At 45.3% G+C, this 26,631-nt stretch overlaps 1 protein-coding gene across 2 annotated transcripts; it reads left to right on the top strand.

Moving 5' to 3' along the window:
• LOC309329157 (cytochrome P450 3A12-like) lies at positions 1-26,241 on the top strand. Of its 2 annotated transcripts, none has more exons than XM_081839774.1 (13): positions 1-337; positions 2,059-2,152; positions 2,302-2,354; positions 3,578-3,677; positions 5,170-5,283; positions 5,762-5,850; positions 6,905-7,050; positions 10,499-10,626; positions 11,614-11,701; positions 12,971-13,131; positions 14,825-15,051; positions 15,786-15,891; positions 25,872-26,241. In XM_081839774.1, the coding sequence occupies exons 1-13, from the start codon at positions 21-23 to the stop codon at positions 25,968-25,970; spliced, it is 1,722 nt and encodes a 573-aa protein (XP_081695900.1). In that variant the 5' UTR covers positions 1-20; the 3' UTR covers positions 25,971-26,241. The 2 variants fall into 2 exon arrangements, with proteins under 2 accessions (XP_081695900.1, XP_081695899.1); XM_081839773.1 differs by having other exon boundaries at positions 7-337; positions 15,786-15,948.
• The last annotated feature ends 390 nt before the right edge of the window (positions 26,242-26,631 follow it).

Below are 26,631 nucleotides of genomic sequence, written 5' to 3'. Positions count from 1 at the left end.
TCTGAAGAGGTTGGCACAAAATGCTGTTATATAAGAAAGGACCCATGGCAACGCAGCCTCTCCAGCCTTTCCCCATCCAGGACAAGGAATCCTCACCCCACCTCTTTTCATATCAAGCTTGGCCCAGTAATCGCAGTGAAGACAAACAGATCGCCAGCGATATTGTGAAATTATTTTCGCCCTTTGAGCTCCAGCACGGATCAAGCAGAAAGAGAATAGAATCTTCCATCAAAGCCAGAGGCAGAGAGACGCCAAGGGCCAAGAAGATGAATCTCCTTCCAAGCTTCTCCACTGAGACATGGTCCCTTCTCATTGTCCTTCTGGGGCTTTTCATGCTGTATGTACCACTCTCTTGTCTTCCTCTTGGGCTGTTTTCTAATTGTGAAAAGGAGAAGGGGGTGGGGGATCTTAAGTCCGTTGCTTCTCCTGAAAGCCATAAGAGATGCCAGTCTCTGAACTGCAAGGATATTCCTTCAAATTTAAGGAAGGTTCTCTCCACAATCCCTTTATCCAGGAAGGTCTTCCAGCAAATAGGTGCGACTTGACCAGTTTACAAAGGATTAAAGCAAGAACAAGCCTTAAAAAGAATAAATGCTAGACAACAGTTTGGGTTTTCTTTCTTGCTTGCTTCCAAAGTCATGTAGCAGTTAAAAATCAGGTTGCATTCCTCTCTCATCTTCCTCCTGTTGGGCTGTTTCCTGACTGTTAGGAGGAGAACAGGGACATTTTAATCCATTGCTTATTCCAAAAGCCACAGGAGATGGTAGAATGCAGAAGAGTCTAAAACGCAAGGCAACCTTAGGAAGGAAAAGTTCCATGCATTTTTCACTCCCCTTTGCAATGCAATCCTAAGTGAGTTTACTCAAAAGGGAGTTCCTTAAGCTTTGGCAGCAGTCCTAGATGCACTTCCCTGAGTCCAGGGTAGGCATGGGCTCAACGGGGCTTACTCCTGAGTAGACACAGGGTGTTTAATCTGCAATGTTCTATTATGTTTTTATATAAGCTGGAAGCCACCCAGAGTGGCTGGGGCAATCCTGTCAGATGGGCAGGGAACAAATAGTTGTTGTTGTTGATGATGATGATGATGATGTTGATGTTGTTGTTGATATGAAACTGCCAGCACCATTTCTGACCCCCAAAATGAATTGGGGTGTGTGTGTGTGTGTGTGTGTGTGTGTGTGTGTGTGTTATGTCCATGGAGCCTCCTGGGGGATCCAGCTGAGGAGGACCACCTCAAACATGGAACCAGCCCAAGCAAGGTTCCCAGGAGATGCCAAGGACTGAACCTGGGACCTTGTGGATGCTAAGCAGGTCACCTGACCACTGGGACCAGAAGGCGTCCCAGCTCAAACCACCTGCAATTGCATCCTTTGGCCAGGAGGCAAGAACAGCTGGAAGGCATCAATGCACCTGCAGGGCTCTCCTTTTGAGCCCTGTCCTGCCACCCCCAAAAGGTTAGCTCTGTGTGCAGGTGTGTTTAGCAGGAGGTGCCTTTTGTCAGGAGTTCAGCCTACACTCGAGTAGGACCCTGGCAGAGACACATGCCCGACTGGCATGTTCCCTCCCTCCTGGTCGAGCGTTCGGGAGCTTCATAAGCTTTCTTCAGCCCGAACATCACAGCAACCGATGCCAACCGACACCGGCACACTTAGGGATCCGCAGAGTTTGCGCAGTTGCGTAACAGACCTCAGCAACTCAGCATTTTGGCTAATCCACTTTATTTAAATATAAACACACACGGAGCACTGCAATATGGCTCCCTCTCTCTCTATCATCAGACAGCAAAGAGGAAAAGAACAAAGGACAATAGTCCCACTTCACAGAACACAAACATCCTGTCTCCGTCACTTCCCACTCTGTGGAGTCAAAACATATACCTTCATGTGATAGACAACAATCCCATGACTGCAATCATGGAGCAGGAATTCCAACACCTTTATGAGGTACAACAACCTGCCAGGTTTCCCCACGGAACCCTTAACAACTTTTTATGCTCTGCTGCTGTCAATGATCATCTGCCAGATTTGCATCTCTCTCTCTCGTTTCATTAAAAAACAGATATGGAATTTGGCCATACAGCCATTTCCGAAATCTGGGCATTCCAGGTCCGAGGCCATTGCCTTTCATTGGAACTCTCTTGTCGTATCGTAAGGTGAGTGTCTGGGGACATTTCTGCCCTGCTTAAGAGGTTTGCCAAGACCCCTGTCTGCTCCTCCCTCTAGGGATCAGGGGTGCTCCATAAATTGGGTCTTCTTCTGGCCCAGAAAGGCTGTTCTTAATTTCTGAAATGTTTTTCCGCAGGGGTTTATGAACTTTGACACAGAGTGCTTTCAGAAATATGGGAGGAACTGGGGGTAAGTGACCTTTTATGGCCTGCTTGTATTTCTTTTCCTTTTCCCCTCCAACAGATTTTATATAAGTTTGAATGAAAATGCAGAGGTTAGTATCAAATATCCAATATCTTTCTATAAAGGATTTTAAAAAAGCTAATCCAAATAAAAACACAAACTGAAAGGAAAAGAGAGAGAGAGAGAGAAAGGAAAGGAAAAAAAAAAGGAAAATTTCTGATTCTGACCAGCTTGTATTTTTCAGGGCATCCCAAACCCCATTGTTTGATCCCAAGGAGGAAATATTCTGAAACAGAAACCTTAATCTGCAACTGGATGTCTCTGGGATCTCAAAAGCTTGCCATAAACAGTGAACATTCTGGTAGCCAGAGACTCTCCTGACTGCCCCACCTTTTTAGGGTTTCCTTTCTGTTGCCTCCAGCTCTTCAGTGCTCAGTCGGAGCAAATAGCAATTGGGTTTTGTCCAGATTGCTGTTCGTTCTGATTTAGAGTTGAAGAGTGGGTCTTCCCTGGGAACGGAGTAGGGCAAGGGGAAAACTGCTCTGACTCATGTCTAGAGATAAAAGGTAAAGGTAAGGTAAAGGACCCCTGGGTGGTTAAGTCCAGTCAAATGGGGTTGCGGCACTCATCTCCGCTTTCAGGCCGAGGGAGCTGGCGTTTGTCCACAGACAGCTTTCTGGGTCATATGGCCAGCATGACTAAATTGCTTCTGGCGCAACAGGACACCATGACAGAAGCCAGAGTGCACAGAAACACTGTTTACCTTCCTGCCGCAGGAATTTTTCTATCTATTTGCCCTGGCATGCTTTCGAACTGCTAGGTTGGCAGGAGCAGGGACAGAGCAACGGGAGCTCACCCTGTCACGGGGATTTGAACCACCAACCTTCTGATCGGCAAGCCCAAGAAGCTCAGTGGTTTAGACCACAGTGCCACCCACATCCCTATCATGTCTAGAAAGCATGTCTCATGCAGGAAACCATGCAGAGCCCTGCATTCTAGCCATGGGAAAAGCAGGAACAAGCCCTTAGTCCGCCTCCACTTATCAGGCACCGTTGGGACTACAGTTGCCATCAGTCCTTGTCAACATGGGGTGATGGGAGATGTAGTCCAACACATATGGAGGGCGCCAGGGCAGGGAACGTGACCCGTAGCTCAGGGCAACACACTTGGCTTTTCAAAATATAATTCTGGTAGGATGTGCCTTCTTCTCTTCCTGACTCTTCATCCAGGTTTTATGATGGCCGGCAGCCTATATTAGCCACGATGGATCCCGTCATCATTAAAACTGTCCTCGTGAAAGAATGCTACTCTACCTTCACCAACCGCCGGGTAAGGGCTCATGTCTTAAGCGATGCGACAGGAGAGCGGGAGAAGGGCAGGTTCTTCATGCCACTAAATTGGGAATGCTAAATTGGGAAGGACTGGGTAATGTCTTCTTCTTCAGCGATCCCTCCTAGCCGAGTAAGATTGTCTTCCATGAACACGGCCTTAACAGTGAGTCCGTAAGTGACTGAGGAGGCCAATTCTGGATCCACACGCCCTTCCACAGTGGGGACATTCGTTTCCGGGTGGGAGTTGATCACGGTGAGGGTTTGCCAAGCGTACCTTCCTCTTAGCACGTTTCTCCCTTGTGTCCTGAGTTCGAGTGTCTTCAAAGCCCAGGACACCTTTGGTAAAGGCTGTTCTCCAACTGGAGCGCTCGCAGGCCAGTGTTTCCCAGTTGTCAGTGTTTATACTACATTTTTAAAGATTTGCCTTGAGAGAGTCTTTAAACCTCTTTTGTTGACCACCAGCATTACTCTTTCCATTTTTAAGTTCGGAATAGAGTAGTTGCTTTAGAAGACAGTAATCAGGTAATGTGGCAGGTAGATGAAGACATCTCCTAAGTGTGAACTTAGGGCTCATTCACCCTTCTTTCCTGTCATCTTTAGTATAACATGTCCTTAAATTTACAAGCAGCATAGGCATTTCAAAACGGGCCTTTTGTTTGAATAGGATTAGGACGACAACAACATTATCCATAATTCAGTTAAGACAGACTATTCACAATTAAATTAGTGTGTTTATTAAGCACACCTGGACTCAGAATTCAGCAGTGCTTGAAGTGGGATCAAACCCAAACTCTCCTGTCTTCTTTATCCCACTTCAAGTACTTCAGATTATAAAAGTACAAAGAGCATCTCCCCCATGTACGTTTGAAGGGCCCAGCTTATTGTTTATGGTTGCAAGCTGTTTTAAATTGTTTTTCATATTGTGTTTGAATGCTGTAACCTGCCCTGAGACCTTAGAGCAGAAGGCGGGAAATAATTAAATAAACAAACAATAAAAAAATACACAATAAATTTTGTGCCCTGTTTCTAGGCACTGGTCCAGATTTTCCATGTCTCTCTCTCTCTCTCTCTCTCTCTCTCTCTCTCTCTCTCTCTCTCTGTGTGTGTGTGTGTGTGTGTGTGTGTTGTCTTGGTGCTTTCTCCAGGAAAACCTATGTTCTACCAATGAATCAGAAGCAAACAGCAATCCAGTTTGCTCTGACTCAGCGGCAAAATGTGGGTTTTCCCAGGGAAAGCATCAGGTTGAAAACAACGACAGCAATGCTTGAAAACGGACCTGGGAAGCCTGGACTTGGGCCTAGGAAGTATGGAGCAGAGGGAAGTGTGACCGAGTCCTTAGTCACCCTGTCACCACTGTACTCCATGTTCATTGAGTTCACGAGTCCCTCCTGGCTCTCACTGAAATCCCAGGTTTGGGGTCTGCCATGGGTTCAAAAGCTGACTCATTGTTTTGAAACCACCTCACTTCCTGCTTTCTTGCTTCCCTGTAGAATGTAGGTTTAGGTGGGCTGTTTGAGTCTGCCATCACGATGGTGAAGGACGAACAATGGAAGAGGATTCGCACTGTGCTCTCTCCAACCTTCACCAGTGGAAAGCTAAAGGAGGTAAAAAAAGAAAAGAAAAACATACTGAGCCTTGAAAAACTCAAATATTCAACACTGGTCTGTATGGTCCTTATAATTCCAGCACAATTCACAGAAGCTATTCAGTCCGAAACTGGTGCATATCATGATCCAATTATGTTGTTAGCAAGAATGGGTTTAAATCAGCCCATTTCACATTGTCACGAAATGAGACGACTGGCATTTGTTTTGTTTTAAAGTGATGTTTCAACATTGCACCATTTCTCCAGGTACTCAGTGCATCCTGCCAATCTTGTATTTCCTTCCTCTCTGAATTTTCTGTTTGGAGCTGGGAGACTTTGCCTCAAACCACTTGGGTTGATCTTCTGTCGAATTTGCCCCTCTTTTTTCCTCTTCATCCTTGAATGGAGACTTTTCTGCGACCCCACAGGCTTCTGTGCAGCTGCTTCCAGTTCCTTCACAGCACCTTGAAAGATCCCCATCATTTATTGTATTCCAGATGTTTCCCATCATCAGACACTACGGGGAGGTTCTGATCCAGAACGTTCAGAAGAAAGTGGAAAAGGATGAGCTTCTGGTTGCGAAGGAGTAAGTCACTTGGGGCCAGGGAAGGCTGCCGTCAAAAACAGAGCCCTCTTCTATCCTCCCATGACAACGTGGCCTGTCTTGGGGGTAAATCCAGATCAGATTGGGTTAACAAATTGAGGAGCCATTAGGTGGTAAAAGCTCGTAAATTCATGCTAAAAGTATCCGTTCAATAAGATGTTCATGGGACCAAAGCTAGATGTTATCAGAAAAAACTGCTTTTCCCCCCTTATGGGGTACCCAAGAGCCCGTACAGAGTCCTTATGTAGGTTCTCGATTGGTAGGAGAAAATAACAGAGGTCAACCAGAGAATATTGAGAACCAAAGCAGCTGGTAAGCCTGATCTTCATTAAGTGTTGCAACAGGAAGGAGGAGGAACCCAGAACAATGGTGTGCAAGCTCTTATACAGACTTTTGAAATTGCCACCCTGTAGCTCAAGACCACCCCCCACAATACATCATATATACATCACAGAAAGAGGTGGTCCCCAGCAGAAATACATCACAGGGGGGTGGTCTACAGCAGAATCCTGTCTGGCAGGAAACCTGTTGATGGGTTTACCTGCACAGCCTGACCATCCTTTTGTGATGATAAATACTTAATTCCTGAGTCCAGGTCACAGGCTCACCCTATTCATACCCAAATGTGCCCCTAAGGCAGGATTTGTGAGCACAGAGACAATGGGGAGGCTTTTCCTATTTGCATCCAAACTGCAGAGGAATATTTGAGGTCACTGAAAGAGTCAATATGGCTTTAGGACTGTTTCCCTATACTGTTTCTGACATGTGATTTATATATTTGTGTATGTGTTTGCCTGGTCCATTTATGAACATTTATTTTATATCTTAGACCTTATAATTCTCATAACACTCGACATCCTCCTTCCTTGGACATGAGGAATCTGGACTCTTTACTCTGCGAACACCATCAGGCATGCCATGCATTCCTGCAACTTCCATTCTGATAAGCCTTCGGGCAGGGGTGGTCTCCTCCTTTAAATCGTTTGTTATTTAACACACCCGAGAGCCTGATTTGGCTGCTCTGTTCACTTCCCAGCGTCTTTGGAGCCTACAGCATGGATGTCGTCACCAGCACTTCGTTTGGTGTGGACCTTGACTCTATGAACAACCCTGATGACCCTTTTGTCAAGGAGATCAAGAAACTCACCAAGTTTTCCTTTAATCTACATATACTTTTAGCATGTAAGTTGGCTACAGATTTCCTTTTTATATCAATTTCATTATAATACAATAAAAACCCAGCTCCCAACTAGTATAATAATAATAATAATAATAATAATAATAATAATAATAATAATTACAAAGAAGAAGAATAAAGGAGAAAAAAAGGACAGAAAGAGAGAAAGAGGAAAATAAGAAGAGAAATAAAATAACAAGCACAAAGGCATATATAATTATGCCTACTGGCGTGGTTGCTCGAGAGCGAACAGGCAAGATCCCCACTGGTCTTTTCAAAGGCTTTATTATTGGTGCAAAAACATTTACAGTGCAGAACGCCTCAATTCCATGTCTTGCTCAGTCACTAGCAGAATCTGAGAGAGGGCGGTCCTTAAACTTTCCCCTGCAGAGTAGTCTCTTGACCCCCATCCGATGTCTCCCCTCTCTGAGCGTAAACCTACTGCGCAGAGAGGGCGTGGGTAAAGGGGGACCTGCCTCCCCCCCTGCTTTGCTCATGCGCGGTGTCTTGGCTCTCTCTTGCATCCTCCGAGCCCTGCGCCCCTTCCCCACTAGAGGCGGGGATTCCCTCCTCCGCGGAGGAAGTGCTGCTCCTCACGATCTTTGGAGGCTCCCTGTAACCCAGCTACCCTTCCACCTCTCGCCTCTGAGCTGATGGCAGCCCCCCCCCAGCCCTCTGTTATATCTTAATTTTCAATCCACATACATAGAAGTGAATCCTCTCGGATCTCACCTGGGAGAACTTCCCTCATGCTCAGTCTCACGGCCTGAGAAAAGCCATAGGAGTATAGCATCTAGATCAAGGGAAGTAATAGTGCCACTGTATTCTGCTCTGGTCAGACCTCACCTGGAGTACTGTGTCCAGTTCTGGGCACCACAGTTCAAGAAGGACACTGACAAACTGGAACGTGTCCAGAGGAGGGCAACCAAGATGGTCAAAGGCCTGGAAACGATGCCTTATGAGGAACGGCTAAGGGAGCTGGGCATGTTTAGCCTGGAGAAGAGGAGGTTAAGGGGTGATATGATAGCCATGTTCAAATATATAAAAGGATGTCACATAGAGGAGGGAGAAAGGTTGTTTTCTGCTGCTCCAGAGAAGCGGACACGGAGCAATGGTTCCAAACTACAAGAAAAAAGATTCCACCTAAACATTAGGAAGAACTTCCTGACAGTAAGAGCTGTTCGACAGTGGAATTTGCTGCCAAGGAGTGTGGTGGAGTCTCGTTCTTTGGAGGTCTTTAAGCAGAGGCTTGACAACCATATGCCAGGAGTGCTCTGATGGTGTTTCCTGCTTGGCAGGGGGTTGGACTCGATGGCCCTTGTGGTCTCTTCCAACTCTATGATTCTGTGATTCTATGATTCTATGACTCTGTCCTGCCTCTCTCACAGGTTCCTTCTCCTCCTCCTCTCAATCACCTCTCTGTATGTATTTTCATTTATCCTGAATTTAAATCTTCAGAGATCAAAAAATACATATGAATAATATTAACAGAGAACTATAAATAACTAAAGATCTTAAAAAATAAAAAAGAGGAAGAAAGAAGAGGTACTTCTGCTTCTCTATCTACCAGTTATGCATATAATTATTCTAAGCATTTAGCGTATGCATTCCAGAATAGTTTCTAGCTGCCATTGATATCCAGCTTTCTCTTATTCCGCTAGATGGTGTTTCCACAAACTTCCCTCCCAGGCCACCAGAATTCATCTTTCTGCCACTCAAAAAGTCCAATATAACACTTCATTTATTGTTATCATTGTGTGTCCCACATTAATCTTTCTCCAGTTCCTTGTGACAAGTTCTCTTCAGGGGTTCCAACAAATCTTAGTAAATCCATATTTATCTGCCCGCTGCATTTTCCTTAAATCGTATTTGATCCTCGTGTTTCCTTCTCCCTCCTTTTCTTCCAGTCCTTTATCAGTCTAAACTCCAGTAGGTGAGTTGCTTTCTCTATTTGCATATTTATTATTCCGCTCATCTCTTCTTTGAAAGCATGTTAAGCACGAGAGACCATGCATTGAAACATCGTCAACTCTCCTTCTGACTTTGCAGCAGATTCCTTCATCAGGTCCAGCTCTTCAGACAACTGCAAATCTGCCTTGCCAACATCTCCTGATTTTCCATATTTAAGCAAAGATCGTTCATCATCCACAGAACCTCCCTGTTTAATCAAAGATAGTTCCAATTCACCATCCTCAGATTCAACACCTTCTCCCATATCTGTAATCAAATCTCTCTGGTCATCCCATGAAGTTCAGTTTTTAGATCTGCTGGCTGTGGTTTAAACAGCCCTTGCATGAAGCATCAATGAACAGGGCCGTCTTACCCATAGGCGCTAGGGGTGTGGGGCACCCGGGCACCGGGCTCTCAGGGGCACCAGGCCCAGAGTCTGGGGCCCGAGAGTCGAGTCTGGGGAAGAGCCCACCCGTCGGTCGGAGTGCCACGGCAGGCTCTTCTGCTGCGGGCGGCTCTGTGCCACGAGTTTGGGGGCGACCGAGCCAGCGAGATGTTGTACTTGAAAGGCAACTGTCAACAATTGACATCGCTAGTAGGGTTATGAGAAGTTTTGTAAGGATAAAATTATCATTTATTATTAAGAGTAATTTATAATTTATTCACAAAAGGATTTGATTTAATAATAATAATTTAAAAAAATATAACCAAATGCAGGATTAGAGAATAAGTCTGAAAATCATCAGCCGAGGGGGAGGGAAGTCTCAAGCTTATATAGCCAAATGTCTTTTATTCTATTATACAACAGTGATTAAAATTTTGTCCAGTAGCACCTTAGAGACCAACTAAGTTTGTTCTGGGTATAAGCTTTCGTGTGTATGCACACTTCTAGCCTATTCCCAGAACAAACATAGTTGGTCTCTAAGGTGCTACTGGACAATTATAATTTTTTAAAAATTTATTTCAACTGTGTCAGACCAACATGGCTACCTACCTGAATACAACAGTGATGTTATGTTTGAAAAAAATGTAAAAACCAATAAAATTATTATATATACAGTATATAAAAAAGAAATAATAAGTCGATTATATAAAATACATTTTAGGGTTTTGAATCAATAGTCAAATAGTGGATCTGATTCTGATTGCCCCAGCTAAAAACCTTGCAACCTTTGTTGTCACCTGCTCATCTTGATCTGCCAAGAGAAAGGACACGGTGTCAGTGGTTGGGCAACAATAAAAGAGGGGTGGAAAACTCATTCCTCAAGTCTTTATAAAGAGTGCAGGCCAGAAGGGCATGTGCCACCGATTCGGTGATGCGCATTATGGATCTGTAACCCTGGGATTCACAATGTGTTTGGGCACTGACCACATGCTATTAAGGCTTACAATCACTGACCCCCAGAGCAAATAAACCAAAGTTTACTCATGGATTTCTACAGAACTATGTCTGTCTGTCTGATGTTTTGCTCCCTGTTCACTGTGAATGTCTGCTTCTTGCAGTTGTGTTCCCGTTCGTGGTTTCTCTCCTCAACTTAATGAAAATCACTTTCTTCAACCCAGAAGCTATGAACTTCTTTGAGAGGTCATTTGCGAAAATAAAGGCGACACGGGAGAAAGAAGGCCAGGGGGTAAGCGTTCAGACCGCACTGAATTTTGAGGGTGAAAAATTCACACAAAATTTTCACACCAGAACGAACTTTCCTTGGAGGGGACGAAATTATTCACCCAAAGATCCCTCAAGACTCACATCTTCTGTGCTGCTTCATTGCTATTTTGTGATGGCCTGGGATTTGGACTCGGAGGCTGAACCTGAGGGATCCCAGCCTGCACAGGATTCCCTGCCTCCAGAACCAGCTGAGCCAGGGCTGGGGCTTGAGCCTGAAGGGTCCTCACCTGTGCTGGATCCTCAGGTGCAGGCACCAGCTGAGTCTGCTCTGGCTCCGGAGGTGATGGAGGACCCATTGCCTGCAGGTGCTCCACTCCCAGCCCTGTCAGGGGAAGGTGAGGTTGCCTCTGGGTCTGGTAACCCTCCAGCCTCTCCTGAGCTGCAGAGGCTCAGGGCAGAGAGGTAGAGGGAACTAAGTTCCCGCAGGAGGAGTGCTCGCCTCCAGGCCAGGAGAGGCGAGTCACCTGTGGACTGGGGCTGCACTATGCCTTGGGGCAGATAAAAGCTGGCCAGCCCCAGTCCCAGGTTGTGGGAGCAACATTGTTTGTAGCCTATTCCTGCCTGCACCCTGTCCTGCTCTTCTGCCAGAGTTCCTGACCTCACCCGACTCCCTGCCTTGGACCCAGCTTCAGTTTTGATGGACAGCCTCCATATCGCACCCTCAACCTCGGACTGAACTCGGACCTCGCCGCACGGTTAACCCTCGGGACCAGCACATATTTTCTAAACAAAACAACCTAACGATTTGACTCTTTTGCCCCCTCAGTATGTCCTGTTCTGCCTAATAACAGCAAGATCACCAAACAGCCAATGTCCTTAAGGGCAAAGGCAGCCGACTCTCAGGGCTGCATTTAGCCCTTTAAGAAACTTGGGGGAGCAAACCATCTTGGTCTGTGGGGGTCTTTCCTCAGCTTCCTTTCTCTGCTGTTTTATTTGTTTCTATGCTTAGGGCCGGGTGGATTTCCTGCAGCTGATGATCAACTCCCAGAAGTCCAACAGCGAGCACCAGAGCAACGGCTCGGATCCCTCCTATAAAGGTAATGCCACTCCTGGGAGTCAATTCAGTGTAACTTCGAGGTCTCTGAAACCGAAGGGCAACAAGCCCCAAAGATGTCAGTGAAGGTGCCAAGCAGATCTCACCGGGGAGGGCATTCCACAGATGGGGAGCCAGGACTGAAAAGGCCCTTTTGTGATTTAGGGATGAAGTTCTGATCCAGGTTGGCAGAATGTCCAAAGCAAACAAAGCCAAGAGGCTCAGTGCATGGCGCTCATTCCCAGACTTCAGGGAATCAGTGTCCTCCCCCCCCCCCCATTGGCAGTAGATAAGCAGAACAAAGGAAAAGGGGTCTTTTTACCAGTTAAAAACTTTAATGATCACAGCGAGAGAACAAAGAATCCATTTCCTAGGGATGGCGGTGCTCCCAATTAAGGGTCCCACCCACTTCCTCCCTAATCACTACCGCGTCTTGTAACCAGATCTTGCAACCACTGTGCTTTCTGTGCTGCCACCTTATCACCTCTTCTTGACCTTGAGCTGAGCAGCTGAATGCCTTCCAGAGACAGTGAATTTGTTAACTCTCTCTTCCCCAGTGTTTCTTCTCCTAGCTGTTCCCCATCCAGTATTTCCCAGCTTCTGCCTTCTGAACTATGTCCCTCTGCAAACCATTGTTCCAAATCTATACTGTCCTGCTCCTGGGAAGATTCAGGATCCTGATCAGGGGGAGGCTCCCACCATTCCTCCTCAGTCCAGACCTCCTCAGCATGGTCCCTGACATTACCAATGCAGATCATTTCCCCACCTAGTGTATGTGCTGTATTATTGGGGCTAATAATAATAATAATAATAATAATAATAATAATAATAATAATAATATTTATACCCTGCCCACCTGATAGGGCTTCGCCAGCCACTCTGGGTGGCTTCAAACATAGTCTGAAAACACAACTAAGTGTCAAATATTTGAAACTTCCCAATACAGGGCTGCCTTTAGGGCTGCCTTCGAAAGGCTGTTTAATTCTTTATCTCCTTGACATCTGATGGGAGGGTGTTCCTGAGGGTGGGTGCCACTACTGAGAAGGCCCCCTGCCTGGTTCCCTTCTTGCAGTGAGGGAACTGCCAGAAGGCCCTCAGAGCTGGACCTCTGTGTCCGGATTGGATGATGGGGGTGGAGATGCTCCCTTATGTATATAGGACCGAGGCTGTTTAGGGCTTTAAAGGTCAGCACCAACACTTTGAATTGTGCATGGAAACAGTCTAGATTAGTTATAGTTTCTGCTTCATCTTTCTGGCCTTTGTTTGTTTGCAGGCTTGACCGATGATGAAATCCTGGCCCAAGCCTTCACCTTTGTCTTTGGTGGATATGAAACCAACAGTAACTCCTTGGGTTATACGGCCTACTTTTTAGCCATTCACCCAGATGTCCAGCAGAAGCTTCAAGCTGAGGTAGATAAGATCCTGCCCAACAAGGTGAGAATGTGCAGGTTGCAAAGGTGAGTCTGGATTCAATGGAGAAGGTTTTGGGGGTATGGAATTGTAGAATTATAGAGTTGAAGGAACCCCCCTGGGGCATCTAGTCCACCCCCTACAATACAGGAAACTCAACTATAGCATCCCTGGCAGATGCCCATCCAACCTCTGCTTAAAAACCTCTAAGGAGGGAGAGTCCAAAACCTCCCATTGTTGAACAGCTCTTACTATCAGAAAGTTCTTCCAGATGTTGAGTCGGAATCTTTTTTCTTGTAACCTGATGTCAAGTATGGGAGTTCCCCTCTCCCTTTTGGTAACTCAGCAATCAGAATTAACCAGCATTTGTTAGATCTACAGTAGTACCTTGGTTCTCAAACTTAATCCGTTCCGGAAGTCAGTTCCAAAACCAAAGCGTTCCAAAACCAAGGCTTGCTTTCCCATAGTGAGTAATGTAAAATGAATGAATTCGTTCCAGACTTTTTAAAAAAAACCCCTAAAACATGAATTTTATTGTCTAATGAGACCATTGATCCATAAAATGAAAGCAATAATCAACGTGCTATACTATAAAATAAATAAGACAATATTGTAGATGATAAAAATAACACCCCCCTTATCTGCGCTGATGATAGTCATTGTTTGGATGGGGGGCTTTTATCCATTTCCGCAGTCAAGCAGTCAATCAATCACCTGAACTGGGTTCCACACAGTCACAAAAACAAATTAACTGAAAAAGCCTCAAAAACAAAAATGCAAAATAAACAGCAAAAACAAAAGCGTCAAACTTAATCCATTCTGGAAGTCCGCTTGACTTCAGAAATGTTCGAAAACCAAGGTGCAGCTTCTGATTGGTGCAGGCGCCCCAGAAACAATAGCCGACAGCCGCATTGGATGTTCGGCTTCTGAAAAACGTTCGAAAACCGGAATACTTACTGCTGGGTTTTTGGCATTTGAGAACGAAGATGTTTGCAAACCAAGGTACCACTGTGTAGTCCTTTTATTACAGCATTATGCTGCAAGCACAAACAGGCAACCCTCCGCAAAGATATCAGTTGCCAACTCTGACTCCTCCCCACTTCCGCAGCATGAAACACACCAATGGAATGTCTCTCCTCCGCTGTGTCTCCTTTGTTCTCTGACACGCTCAGACCTCCGAGTTCAGGGGGACGGAAGGGGTTCTCCCCTACTCTTGAGTGATGTATCACCCAGCTGCTCCCTCCCTTCTGGTTGCTTAGCTACTATTTCATAGCTGGGTAGTTCCTCTCTCAGCTGTGCAGCTTCTGTGTCCACCTGTCTCTCTGCTTCTGGAAATGCTGGAAGCGGGGGGGGGGGGTATTCCTCCTCTTCTTTTAGGAGCTGATCTCCCTGCAATTGCATTCCCTAATCTTCCGATCCAGACCAGCTCCTGACACCTGAAGCCATTGGTTCAAATTCTACCCTCTAGAGCAGGAGTATAGGAGATAGGTTTTGAGTTGTTTAAAAAAGAAAGATCATTTGGATTAGCTTCCTTCCACCTGTGTTGGATATAACCGCAAGAGTTTTCCCCATTCATGGACAGAAATCTTAGAATAAGGCTGCCAAGAGCTTTCCTTCTGATGGTCTCTGCATCTGGGCTCCCCTGCTTTCCCCAAGAACTGCAGAAAGATGGAGCCCACTGGGTACAACTAACCTTCCTCCTTGAATCACCCCGAAGGCTCCTCTCACGTACGATGCCATCATGCAACTGGAGTATCTTGACATGGTCCTGAGCGAAACGCAAAGGCTGTATCCTTTCGGAGGGAGGCTCGAAAGGCTCTGCAAGAAAGATGTCGAAATAAATGGCGTCACTATCCCGAAAGGCACATTGGTGATGATCCCACCCTACACGCTTCATCGGGACCCTGAATACTGGCCGGAACCCGAAGAGTTCAGACCTGAGAGGTAACAGCCCTGCCCTGAAAGGAAAAAGTGAAAAATAGGAAGCACATTCATGCCAATGCTGATTCACACCTGAATGTAAAATATTTATTATTATTATTATTATTATTATTATTATTATTATTATTATTATTATTTTATATACCTTGCCCTCCCCGGCCAGAGCCGGGCTCAGGATGGCTAACATCAGTAAAATTACAATAAAAATGTAATAGGGAAGGGGGAAAACAATTTAAAATACAGGTTAAAATATAATTTAAAATGCAGCCTCATTTTAAAAGTAGCCCATAGATCAAAACCATAAGGAGAGGGAAACATAAGGGTCAGACTGAGTTCAAACCAAAGGCCAGGCGGAACAGCTCTGTCTTGCAGGCCCTGCGGAAAGATGTCAAGTCCCACAGGGCCCTAGTCTCTTGTGACAGAGCGTTCCATCAAGTCAGGGCCAGTACTGAAAAGGCCCTGGCCCTAGTTGAGACCAGTCTAACCACCTTGTGGCCTGGGACCTCCAAAATGTATTTATACCCCGCCCATCTGGCTGAGTTTCCCCAGCCACTCTGGGTGGCTACCAACAGAATATTAAAATACAATAACCTATTAAGCATTAAAAGCTTCCCTAAACAAGGCTGCCTTCAGATGTCTTCTAAAAGTCTGGTAGTTTTTCTCTTTGACATCTGAGATCTGCCCTTTCCGGTCCCTTATCCAGCCTCCATTTTTCTTGTCTTTGTGAACGCAACCAGGTTCAGCAAAGATAACAAGGAGAAAATAGATCCCTACACGTACCTGCCCTTTGGAGCTGGTCCCCGGAACTGCCTGGGAATGCGCTTTGCCCTCGTCACGATGAAGGTGGCAATTGCAATCCTCATGCAGCATTTCTCCTTCAAGGTCTGCAATGAAACGCCGGTGAGGAAGCTGGATGTCTGGCGCACCTCTGTGTGTGCGTGGAAAGGGAGGGGAATGTTTTCCTGATCCTGTCCTGATCTCCTCCATCTTCTCCTGTTATGCAAGAGCCTTTTCCTTCAGAGAAGTGGCTGGCCATAACGTAACAGGGACTACAGTGGATGCTCAGGTTGCGAACATGATCCGTGCGGGAAGCACGTCCACAACCCACAGCATCCGCAACCCGCAGTGCCGCGTCTGCGCACACGCGGGTTGCGGTTCGGCGCTTGTGCACATGCACAAAGCACAATTAAGCGCTTCTGCACATGTGCAAGCACCAGAACCCAGAAGTAACCCGTTCTGATACTTCCGGGTTCGGCGCATTGCGCAACCGGAAATCCCACAACTCAAAGCGTCTGTAACCTAAGGTATGACTGTATAATGCAATTTGGGAAAAGGAGCAAGATGGACATTGTCTTTGCCTGGGGCGACTGTAGGGGATCCTGCACTTAAGAAACTCTGCCACTTGTGTTTTCCAACTGCTATGCAGCGGCGGAGCAAGCCGATTGGGCGCCTGGGGTGACATGCACGCCTTACGCCCATGGGCAGGGCCAGCCAGGGCAGGATACTCTGTGGGGCCTACAAGGAGTCTTCCTGACTCCTCCCACTCTGCCGCCCTATAGCCGAGGGGGAGGTGGCACAAGGACCGTTTGGGGCAGCGTGGAGCCTGTGGGAGCCCAAGCCACTGTGTCACTTTCAGGAGAGACACATGGCTCAGGTATGCTGCAGGCCCCACAGTGAGTGCCACCTGACATTTTGTCACCCCCCTCAGTGGTGACACCCAGGGTGACCCGACCCCACCGCACCCCCTTCCTCTGCCCTGCCCCTATGCTGTAACCTGCAGCCTGTGCAAAGTTTATCACTGGCTCTGTCATTAAACCCCAAATAATGACTGCTTTTAATCCTATGATGAATGCCTTTTGCAACTTTTTGTTTTATTGGAGTATTACAATGCTCTGCTGCTTTTTTAAAAAAAATATTATTTCTTTGGGCTAACAACAAAAGCACAAATGTGCACCAGGCTGCTAGAATAAAAATAAAAGGCTGAGTATACCTTTAAACAGAGAATGAAATAAAACCCATTATTGTCACGGGTGGGATGAGTCTTAAAGACGAATAATATAATATATTATTGAATCAATTAAACCTGTTGATAAGCTGAGGGAGGCGATAGACCACATTTTTCTTTATTGACATAAATAATGAAATCAAACCAAACCTCTGTGAATCTATCTTCTTCACATTGCCCCCTGGAAACTGGTCAACTTATCAAGGAAAACCAAAAAGAAATGTTGGCTCCATTTGGATGTCTCCAGAAATGAGCCACTGTGGCTCCAATATCTATTAAAAAAATGAAACTAAGTACAGTATATTAAGTATATTATAGTTAAGTACAGTATATTAAGACCAGCTTCTTCCAAAATAGATAAAACTGCAAGCTGGGGAGAACGGGTGTTATAACAATTCAAAATTGTATGGATTTATTTAAAAACCACATTTACCGAATTTTAGAAAGGCCTGAGTCTTACGTTTCCGCACTTGGGAACTGCTCTCTGGTGGCACATCCAGGGAGAGTTTGCCACACGGTGCTCACACGGGGAGTTGTTTGGAGCGGCTATTACAGCTCGCCACTGATGCACAGGTGCTGAAAGCAGCACCCGTGGAAGTCTTTGCAACTCTGGTGCAGAATCAGACCCATCACCGCATCTGCCACTGGGATTATTTAATAGATAAGCTGAGGGCAATTTAAAGTTTGCTGTGTCGAAAGAAGAAATAATGTCTTCACTCTATGCATCGACGATGATCTGAGACCATGTCTGACAACCACTGAACTCCACATTGTCCTCCTCCTTGGCAAAACATGAGGTCAGTCATCCCATGGAATCTTGCCAAAATTGATGGACTTTAGCATGAATACAAGTATAAAAAGTATTTATACTGCTTTATCTCTGCTTGCATAACCATCCATTTGCAGAATGCATTTGTACAGCTTATAAAGCAGTATCCTGCCATTGGAAGGTTGCTGTTATTACATTTCCATAAACAAGAGGGGATAACTTTGTAAGCGCAGTGAATTGTTCAACCAATTCTATATTAATAGGAATGCTGACGAATGTTTTGTCTGGATGCCTCGAGTAAGTTAAAAACAGGCAAACATTGCAGTTAAACTGCATGAAACTGAGTACTGTTGAAGGCCAGAGATCCAAATTCAAGTGACAATAAAATGTTGGGCCACCGTATTAGGTTAATTTGAGCTTGGAGCTTGTCACATCAAAAAGGTTTGGAACCCCTGGTGTAGTGGTTAGAGTGATGGACTAGGGCTTGGGTGACCTGGGAGGGCAGGGTTTGAATCTCCACTCAGCCGCAAAAACTCACTGGGTGACATAAGAACATAAGATTCAGCTGGATCAGGCCAGTCACCCATCTAGTCCAGCATCCTGTTCTCACAGGGTTGTCTGTGGGAAGCCAGCATGCAGGATTCGAGCACAAGACCATTTCCCTCTCCTGTGGTTTCCATCAGCTGCTATTCAGAAGCATGGCTGCAACCAACTGTGGAGATGGCGCAGAGCCACCATGGCTGGTGGCCATCAGTAGCTCTCCGGCCATCATTTTGTTTTGTTGGTTGGCATCCGTCTGTCTCGGGAGACAATGGAGGAGTGTGCCTTGGGGGGTGAAGTCAAACCGCTGAAGAGTCACAGCGCCTGCTGAGGCTGTAGAGACTGATACAGGAGAGACATGCTGTATTGCAGTCAGGGCGGATGAAGGTGTCCGGTTGTACTGCTGCAGATGCCCTAGACCAGTGTTTCCCAACCTTTTTTGGGCAAAGGCACACTTGTTTCATGAAAAAAATCTCGAGGCACACCACCATTAGAAAATGTTTTAAAAATTAACTCTGTGCCTATATTGACTATATATAAAGTAACTCTCTTTAATAGGCATCAAATAAACACAAAGAAAGTATTTTATAATTACTTTATTATGAAATAGTAAGTACCATATTTTTCGTCCCATAGGACGCTCCGTCCCATAGGACGCACCTACTTTTTTGGGGGGGGGAAATAAAGGAATTTTTTTTTTCCTTTATTTCCCCCCCAAAAAAAACCAGGTCAGGGAACAGTGGGATGGCGGTGCTGCGCCTCCCCGCTGTCCCCCGAGCTTGTGGGGCTGGCCCATGTCTGCCTGGCGCGAGGGGCGCTCTGCTTCAGGGCGCCCCGCGCGTCGGGCGGCAGGCTACAGTCCGCAGCATGGGGAACCCTCTGTTTCAGGGCGCCCCACGCGCCCCCTGGGTGCGCAAGGCTTGCCAACACGAGCGCGGAGCACGGGGCGTCCTCCGAAGGGCGCCCCGTGCTCCGCGCTGCCAGCTGCCGCCCACAAGCCTTGCGCTCCCGGGGGGAGATCCCCCGGGTGCGCAAGGCTGGCCAACACCAGCGCGGAGCACGGAATGGCCTCCGAAGGGCGCCCCGTGCTCCGTGCTGCCGGCTTCCGCCCGCAAGCCTTTCGCTCACGGGGGGGGGAGATCCCCCAGGTGCGCAAGGCTGGCCAACACCAGTGCGGAGCACGGGGCGGCTTCCAAAGGGCGCCCCGTGCTCCGTGCTGCCGGCTTCCGCCCGCAAGCCTTGCGCTCTCGGGGGGAGATCCCCCGGGTGCGCAAGGCTGGCCAACACCAGCGCGGAGCACGGGGCGGCCGACCGAAGCGAGCGGCGATGGGATGTGGGAGCTCGCTCGCTCGCCGCCCCGCGTGTGCTCGCCGCCGCCCCGCCTCTCGCCGCCCGACTCGCCCGCCTCCCTCCCACGGCACACCAGGCAACGTCTCGCAGCACACTAGTGTGCCGCGGAACACCGGTTGGGAAACACTGCACTAGACCATTTTCCTTCCTTCCTTCCTTCCTTCCTTCCTTCCTTCCTTCCTTCCTTCCTTCCTTCCTTCCTTCCTTCCTTCCCACTTACTAAATTGCAGGTTATCTCCTTTATTTTAGTATCTCTTTTTTTTTTAAAAAAAGAAATATTTATTAAAGTTTTCAAAAATAAAACAAACAAGAAAAAAGGGAACAACAAAAATACAAAAGTACAAAAATACAGAAATAAAAACAATTTTAAAAACACATAAAATTTCCATCCACTTATTTTCTTTTAACTTATTTTCCCGACCTCCTCACACCTCCCTTTCTTATATTCCAAATCCAATTGTTTGTTCAGCAAATCCTCCACTAATTCTTTTAATTATTTCAAATCCTTATTTTCCCTATCTCTTAAACATTACAGCTGAAAACCACTTAATTACTCTCCAACATCATTCTAACATTCCTTAATTTTACAATATTTCTGCAAATAGTCTTTGAACTTTATCCAGTCTTCTTCCACCGCCTCTTTTCCCTGGTCTCGGATTCTGCCGGTCATTTCTGCCAGTCCCATATAGTCGATCATCTTCATTTGCCATTCTTCCAGAGTGGGTAGATCTTGTGTCTTCCAATATTTTGCGACGAGTATTCTTGCTGCTGTTGTCGCATACATAAAAAAAATTCTATCCTTCTTTGGCACCAATTGGCCGACCATGCCCAGAAGAAAGGCCTCTGGTTTCTTAAGGAAGGTATATTTAAATACCTTTTTCATTTCATTATAGATAATTTCCCAGAAAGCCTTAATCCTTGGGCACGTCCACCAAAGGTGAAAGAATGTACCTTCAGTCTCTTTACATTTCCAACATTTATTATCGGGCAAATGATAAATTTTTGCAAGCTTGACTGGGGTCATGTACCACCTGTAAATCATTTTCATAATATTCTCTCTCAAGGTATTACATGCCGTAAATTTCAAACTGGTGGCCCATAACTGTTCCCAGTCAGCAAACATAATGTTATGTCCAACATCCTGTGCCCACTTAATCATAACAGACTTCACCGTTTCATCCTGAGTGTTCCATTTCAGCAGCAAGTTATACATTTTTGACAAAATCTTGGTTTTGGGTTCTAACAATTCTGTTTCTAATTTCGATTTTTCCACCTGGAATCCAATTTTCTTGTCCAATTTATAAGCCTCCATTATCTGATAATAATGAAGCCAGTCTCGCACTTTGTTTTTTAGTTTCTCAAAGCTCTGCAATTTCAATTTGTCTCCCTCTTGTTCCAAAATTTCCCAATATTTTGGCCATTTGGACTCCATATTGAGTCTTTTAAAAGCTTTCGCTTCCATTGGTGACAACCACCTTGGGGTTTTATTTTCCAGTAAGTCTTTGTATCTTATCCAAACATGGAACAATGCTTTCCTGACAATATGGTTTTTAAAAGCTTTATGTACTTTAACCTTGTCGTACCACAAATATGCATGCCACCCAAAAGCATTATTGAATCCTTCTAAGTCCAAAATGTCTGTGTTCTCAAGAAGCAGCCAGTCTTTCAACCAGCAGAATGCTGCTGATTCATAATAAAGTTTGAGGTCTGGCAGGGCAAATCCACCCCTTTCCTTTACATACATCAGTTAATATCTTAAATTTTATTCTGGGCTTCTTGCTCTGCCAGACAAATCTAGAAATATCTTTCTGCCACTTCTTGAAACAATCCATCTTGTCCACAATCTGCAATGTTTGAAACAAAAACAACATTCTAGGCAATGCATTCATCTTTATAACTGCAATGCGACCCAACAAGAAGAGTTTCAAATTTGACCATTTTTCTAGATCTTTTTTCACTTCTGTCCGACATTTTTCATAATTGTCTTTAAATAGGTTCACATTTTTTGCTGTCATATTAATCCCCAAATATTTCTTAACCACGGTCAAACCAGTCTCATTCTGAAACCTTTCTTTTTCTATTGATGTTAAATTTTTCTCTAAAACCTTAGTTTTTGACTTGTTCAATTTAAATCCTGCCACTTGACCAAATTCTTGAATTAGGTCTAAAACCCTTTTAGTACTAGATTCTGGCTCCTGTAACGTCAAAATTAGGTCATTTGCAAATGCTCTCAGTTTGTACTGTTTGGCTCCGACCTGTATACCTTTAACCAACCGGTCCCTTCTAATCATATTCAGCAGGACCTCCAGGACTGATATAAAAAGCAATGGTGAAATTGGGCACCCCTGTCGTGTCCCTTTTTCTATCTTAAATTCTTCCGTAACCACATTATTTACAATTAATTTAGCTTTCTGTTCAGAATATATTGCACATATACCATTTTCAAAACCTTGCCCTACCCCCATCCCCTGTAGATTCTTTTTCATAAAACTCCAAGAAATGTTGTCAAAAGCTTTCTCCGCATCCACAAATATCAAAACTGCTTTAGTGTTTATATTTACTTCTAATTTTTCCAAAATATCAATTATATTCCTCAAGTTATCAGACAAATGCCTTCCCGGGAGAAAGCCCGCTTGGTCTTTATGAATCTCTTCCATCAATACTTTTTTCAATCTTTTAGCCAAAATGTCAGCAAAAATTTTGTAATCCACATTTAGTAACGATATGGGGCGGTAGTTCTTAAGTTGAGTCTTTTCAGTCTCTGTTTTCGGTATAAGTGTGATATATGCCTCTTTCCACGACTCTGGCGCCCTTTTCCCTTCCAAAATTTCATTGCAGACTTCCTTCAAAGGTTGTAGTAAACACTCCTTCAAAGATTTATAATACCTGGAAGTCAGCCCATCCGGTCCTGGAGACTTGCCCAATTGCATATTTTGAATGGCCCCTTCTACTTCTTGTTCTGATATTTTATAATTCAACATCAATTTACTTTCTCAAGAGATTTTTTGTAATCCATTTGTCTTTAAAAATCGTTCTATGTCCATTTCTTTCTGTGGCCCTTGTGAGTATAATTGTTTAAAGTACTTCTGGAAACAGTTTCTGATCTCAGTTGGGTTATGTATGTTTTTTCCTTCCACTTCTAAATTTGTAATGGTATTTAATTTTTGTCTTTTTCTCATTTGCCAAGCCAAAAGTTTCCCGCATTTATTCGCCTATTCAAATGTCTTTTGTCTCATTTGTTTTATTTTCCATTCTATTTCTTGATTCATCAGTTCCATGTATTGTGTTTGGTACAGTTTTATTTCTCTCAGGATCTCTTGCAACTTTGGTTTTGCTCTCAGTTTCTTTTCCCCTTCTTTTATTTTCTCCAAAATTTTATCTTTTTTCTCATTTTGGCTTCTCTTCTTTATCGCATTCTGTTGTATCAAGAACCCTCTCATAACAGCTTTACTTGCGTCCCAGATTACTCTTTTTTCAACATCAGTGTTCATATTTATTTCAAAGTAGTCTCTCAAAGTTTTTTGGGCCTTTTTATAAACCTCTTCATCTCTAAATAAGGTGTCATTCATCCTCCATATTATAGTATCTCAAATGCACCTTCCCCCCTATAATTTTTATTAAATTTTCTGTTTTACATTTTAGAATATTCATTTAAACAACCTTAAAATATCAATGACTTCCCTTCTTCTCTTTCTGTGATTCATTTTGCAAAACATAAATCCATGCATATTTTATATAAACGAAACCATTCAGTATTCCATTATTACCGTATTTTTCGCTCCATAATACACACTTTTTTCCTCCTAAAAAGTAAGGGGAAATGTGAGTGTGTCTTATGGAGCGAATGGCGCTGTGCAGATAGGGAGAGCTGCACAGTGCCCCTTCAGCGATGCCCCTGTCCTACGAAGCCGGAGGAGGAACAGAGGGGGCTCCTTCTGTTCCTCCTCCTGCTTTACTGAAGGGGCGCTGCGCCCCTTCAGCGAAGCACCTCTCCTGGCTTCTGCCTTAGCCGCGTGCAGCCTCTTTGGGCAAGGGGAGCCTTCATCCCGCTGCCCGGGAGAGGCTGCGTGCCGCTAACCCATAAGCCAGGACAGCAAGAGGGATCGCTGCTCAGCGATCCCACTTGCTGTTCTGGCTTCTGGGATTCAGAATATTTTTTTTTCTTGTTTTCCTCCTACCAAAACTAGGTGCGCCTTATGGTCTCGTGCATTTTATGGAACAAAAAATACGGTACATCCACCAAAACTTATTTACACTGTTGAATTTATCTTAAGGCTGCCCACGTTTCAAATAAACACAATTTTCCTCCATATATTCAATAAGCACTTCCCAATCTCCTTTAAACATATGTTCTTCTTGTTCTCTTATTCTATATTTTAGGTCCACAAACTGCACATATTCCATCAGTTTAAGTTGCCATTCTTCTTTAGTTTTCCATTTTTGGGCTAACAAAACAAGCCTCAGTTGTAGCTTACACCAATAGCCTTTTTTGATACCTGGGAATTTCCGTCTGCATTATCCCCAACCAAAAGGACTCTGTGTTGTTGTTGTTTTTAAGTGCTGTAAAACATTTCCCCTCCAATTCGTTATGGGAGTTTCTTCTCTCTGCACTCCTCCCAGTGGTCATTCCTCCTCTGGTTGCCTGCCTGCCTGTCTCCAGGCATTGTGGTCTTCTGCAAGGGATTCCTATGGGGCAGGGTTGATATTGCCAACCTTCATGTCATGTTTTCAGACATCTTTGTAACGCAGAATTGGTCTGCCAACTGGCCTGGTGCCTGAAGCCAGCTCCTCGCAGGGCACGTCCTTGGGGATCCTGCCACTTTCCGTCCTGTGGTTGTCTAATCCTCTTTCAGAGTGATCCAAGATGGTGGCCATCACCTCCTGTTGGAATTCTTTCTCGGTCAGAGGGATGTGCCAGTCTTCCAGGCACCGACTGAATTCCTTTTGACCTCCCTCCCGCGACTCCCGGCAGGTTAAACAGGACGAGGTCTGTATCGGCGATTTTTCCCAGACTGTGAGAAAAACACACCACTGCTTCTCCTCCTCCCTGCATATCCCCAGGGAGGGGAATCAGACAGACAGAAGTGTATTTACATGCCTTTATTTCTGTCTTTAGCAGCCATACAGATAAAGATGTCTGCACTCTTCGAACAACAGAGAGAAACTCAAACTCCACCCATGTACATCCTGTACAGATCATATGTCACACACTGAGCTCACATCCGGTGCTCAATACTGAGAACAGACTGCCCCTTTCTTGCCATGGCAACAGTCACAAACATCCTGTCTGGCTTTCCAGCCAGCAGCAGCTGGCTTAGCTGCTTCTTCTTGCTTCTGCATTGCTTCTTTATGGTAACACCTCCTTCCATCGATCCATAGCTTAACTATGCCTTCCAATGTCTCCAAAGAAGGAGAGCCCATCACCTTCTGTCACGGTCTGGTTCACGGGTGATCAAAGTCCCAGAAGGGGTCGTCAGGACTGGGGGCAAGATGGCGGGGTGGGAGCAGGAACGGGAGTCCAGAAGCCAGGCGTCAGGAAGCCAAGAGTCCGAGGGTCAGGAAGCAAGGAGACACGAAATCAGGGGTCCGAGGATCAAGAAGCAAGGAGACAAGAAGCTGAGGTTCAAGAATCAGGAAGCAAGAAGCCAAACGCAGCAAGGCAGGGAACGTGTTGCTGTGGCAAAGAGCCAAAGGGAAATGCTGACCCTATATCCCTTCCCAGCTCTTGCCACCAAGTGCTGTGAGTTACCAAATGGGCCTCACCTGTGCGGCCGCGCCTTGCCTCTTCAGAACAAACTTAGGAAGGCCCCAGTTCTGCAAAGTCCTATTGGTCGCAGGGCCTGGCTCCTGCAGGCACTCCTGACACCTTCTGAGCGACCCTTACTTTCAGAAAGCTCTTCCTAACATTCCCTTCACACCATAAGACTGTGATCCTACAAATCAGGGGTGGGTTCCTCTGAAGGACTCTCAGGTGCTGTTAGACCCCACTTCCCATGGTCCCTAACCATTGGCCATGGGAGCTGGGGCTGAAGGGAATTAGAGCCCAACTACTTCTGGAACATAGCAGGACCCCCCCTCCTTGCTGTAAAGATTTGCTGGTGCTTAAGCTGGGTCTAATGGTTTCCTAAGTGCTCTCTTTTCCTTTTCATCCTGCTGCAGATTCCTCTGGAGATGAGCAACGAAGCCTTCTTAGTGCCAAAAAACCCAATAGTTCTGAAGCTGGTGCCACGAGGTGATCCCCGGGAGAAGGGGGAGTGAAGCCTGGCCCTGGACCTTGGTAGAAGATGCAGAAGCCTCAGGTGTTGCTTTGAGAAGTTTCCCCGAAGAGAACTTCAGATAGATCCAGAGAATCGGACCGATTCGCAAACCGAAACAGAGCTCTCTGAAAATTCGTGCATCTCCGAATTTGGCACTGCAGTTTTCCAGCCAAATAATGCACACAAAATGGGAGTCATTAGTGCATCGCCAAAAATGTGTATCTTGGTGAAAGTAGCATTAAAAGATGTGTTCCATTCAGGAAAAACCAAAATGTTTCCATTCTATTTTAGGCTTGCCAAAATACTAGTGTGTCTACTAGGAGAAAGGGGCACCAGAAATGTGTACAAATGTTCATGCAAACCACCCTGTGGAAATGGGGTAAAGCACACGTAAGAAAGTGGGAAACCCAAATTCTCAGATTTTTCCATCCCCTAACATTCCTTTATTTGCCTGATCTGTTGCTTCTATTGTTTCAAGATGGTTTTTGGAGATTTTTAAACATTTTAAAATATATTTTGGTTGCAATGCATCTTGAAAATTCTTGCAGTATAAAGTAGATTTTAAAAGCCCCCCTTTAAAACCAAATCATTAATGATGAATAATTGTAGCATGCGCAGGCTACAATTTTGTATCAGTCTGAGACCAGTTTACCAGTCTTTGC

This window comes from Podarcis erhardii (genome assembly GCF_964252035.2).
Source record: "Podarcis erhardii genome assembly, chromosome: 14".
NCBI lineage: Eukaryota > Metazoa > Chordata > Lepidosauria > Squamata > Lacertidae > Podarcis > Podarcis erhardii.
Note: the sequence above shows the minus strand (reverse complement) of the source record. Positions and strands in the feature narration are given on the sequence as shown.

What these genes read in the sequence shown, in the direction of transcription:
- LOC309329157 (XM_081839773.1), top strand. Translation starts at nt 21, where the DNA reads ATGCTGTTATATAAGAAAGGACCCATGGCAACGCAGCCTCTCCAGCCT. An exon ending in CTCGGATCCCTCCTATAAAG is followed by an intron (nt 11,702 to 12,970) that starts GTAATGCCACTC and finishes GTTTGTTTGCAG; the next exon opens with GCTTGACCGATGATGAAATC. An exon ending in AGGTCTGCAATGAAACGCCG is followed by an intron (nt 15,949 to 25,871) that starts GTGAGGAAGCTG and finishes ATCCTGCTGCAG; the next exon opens with ATTCCTCTGGAGATGAGCAA.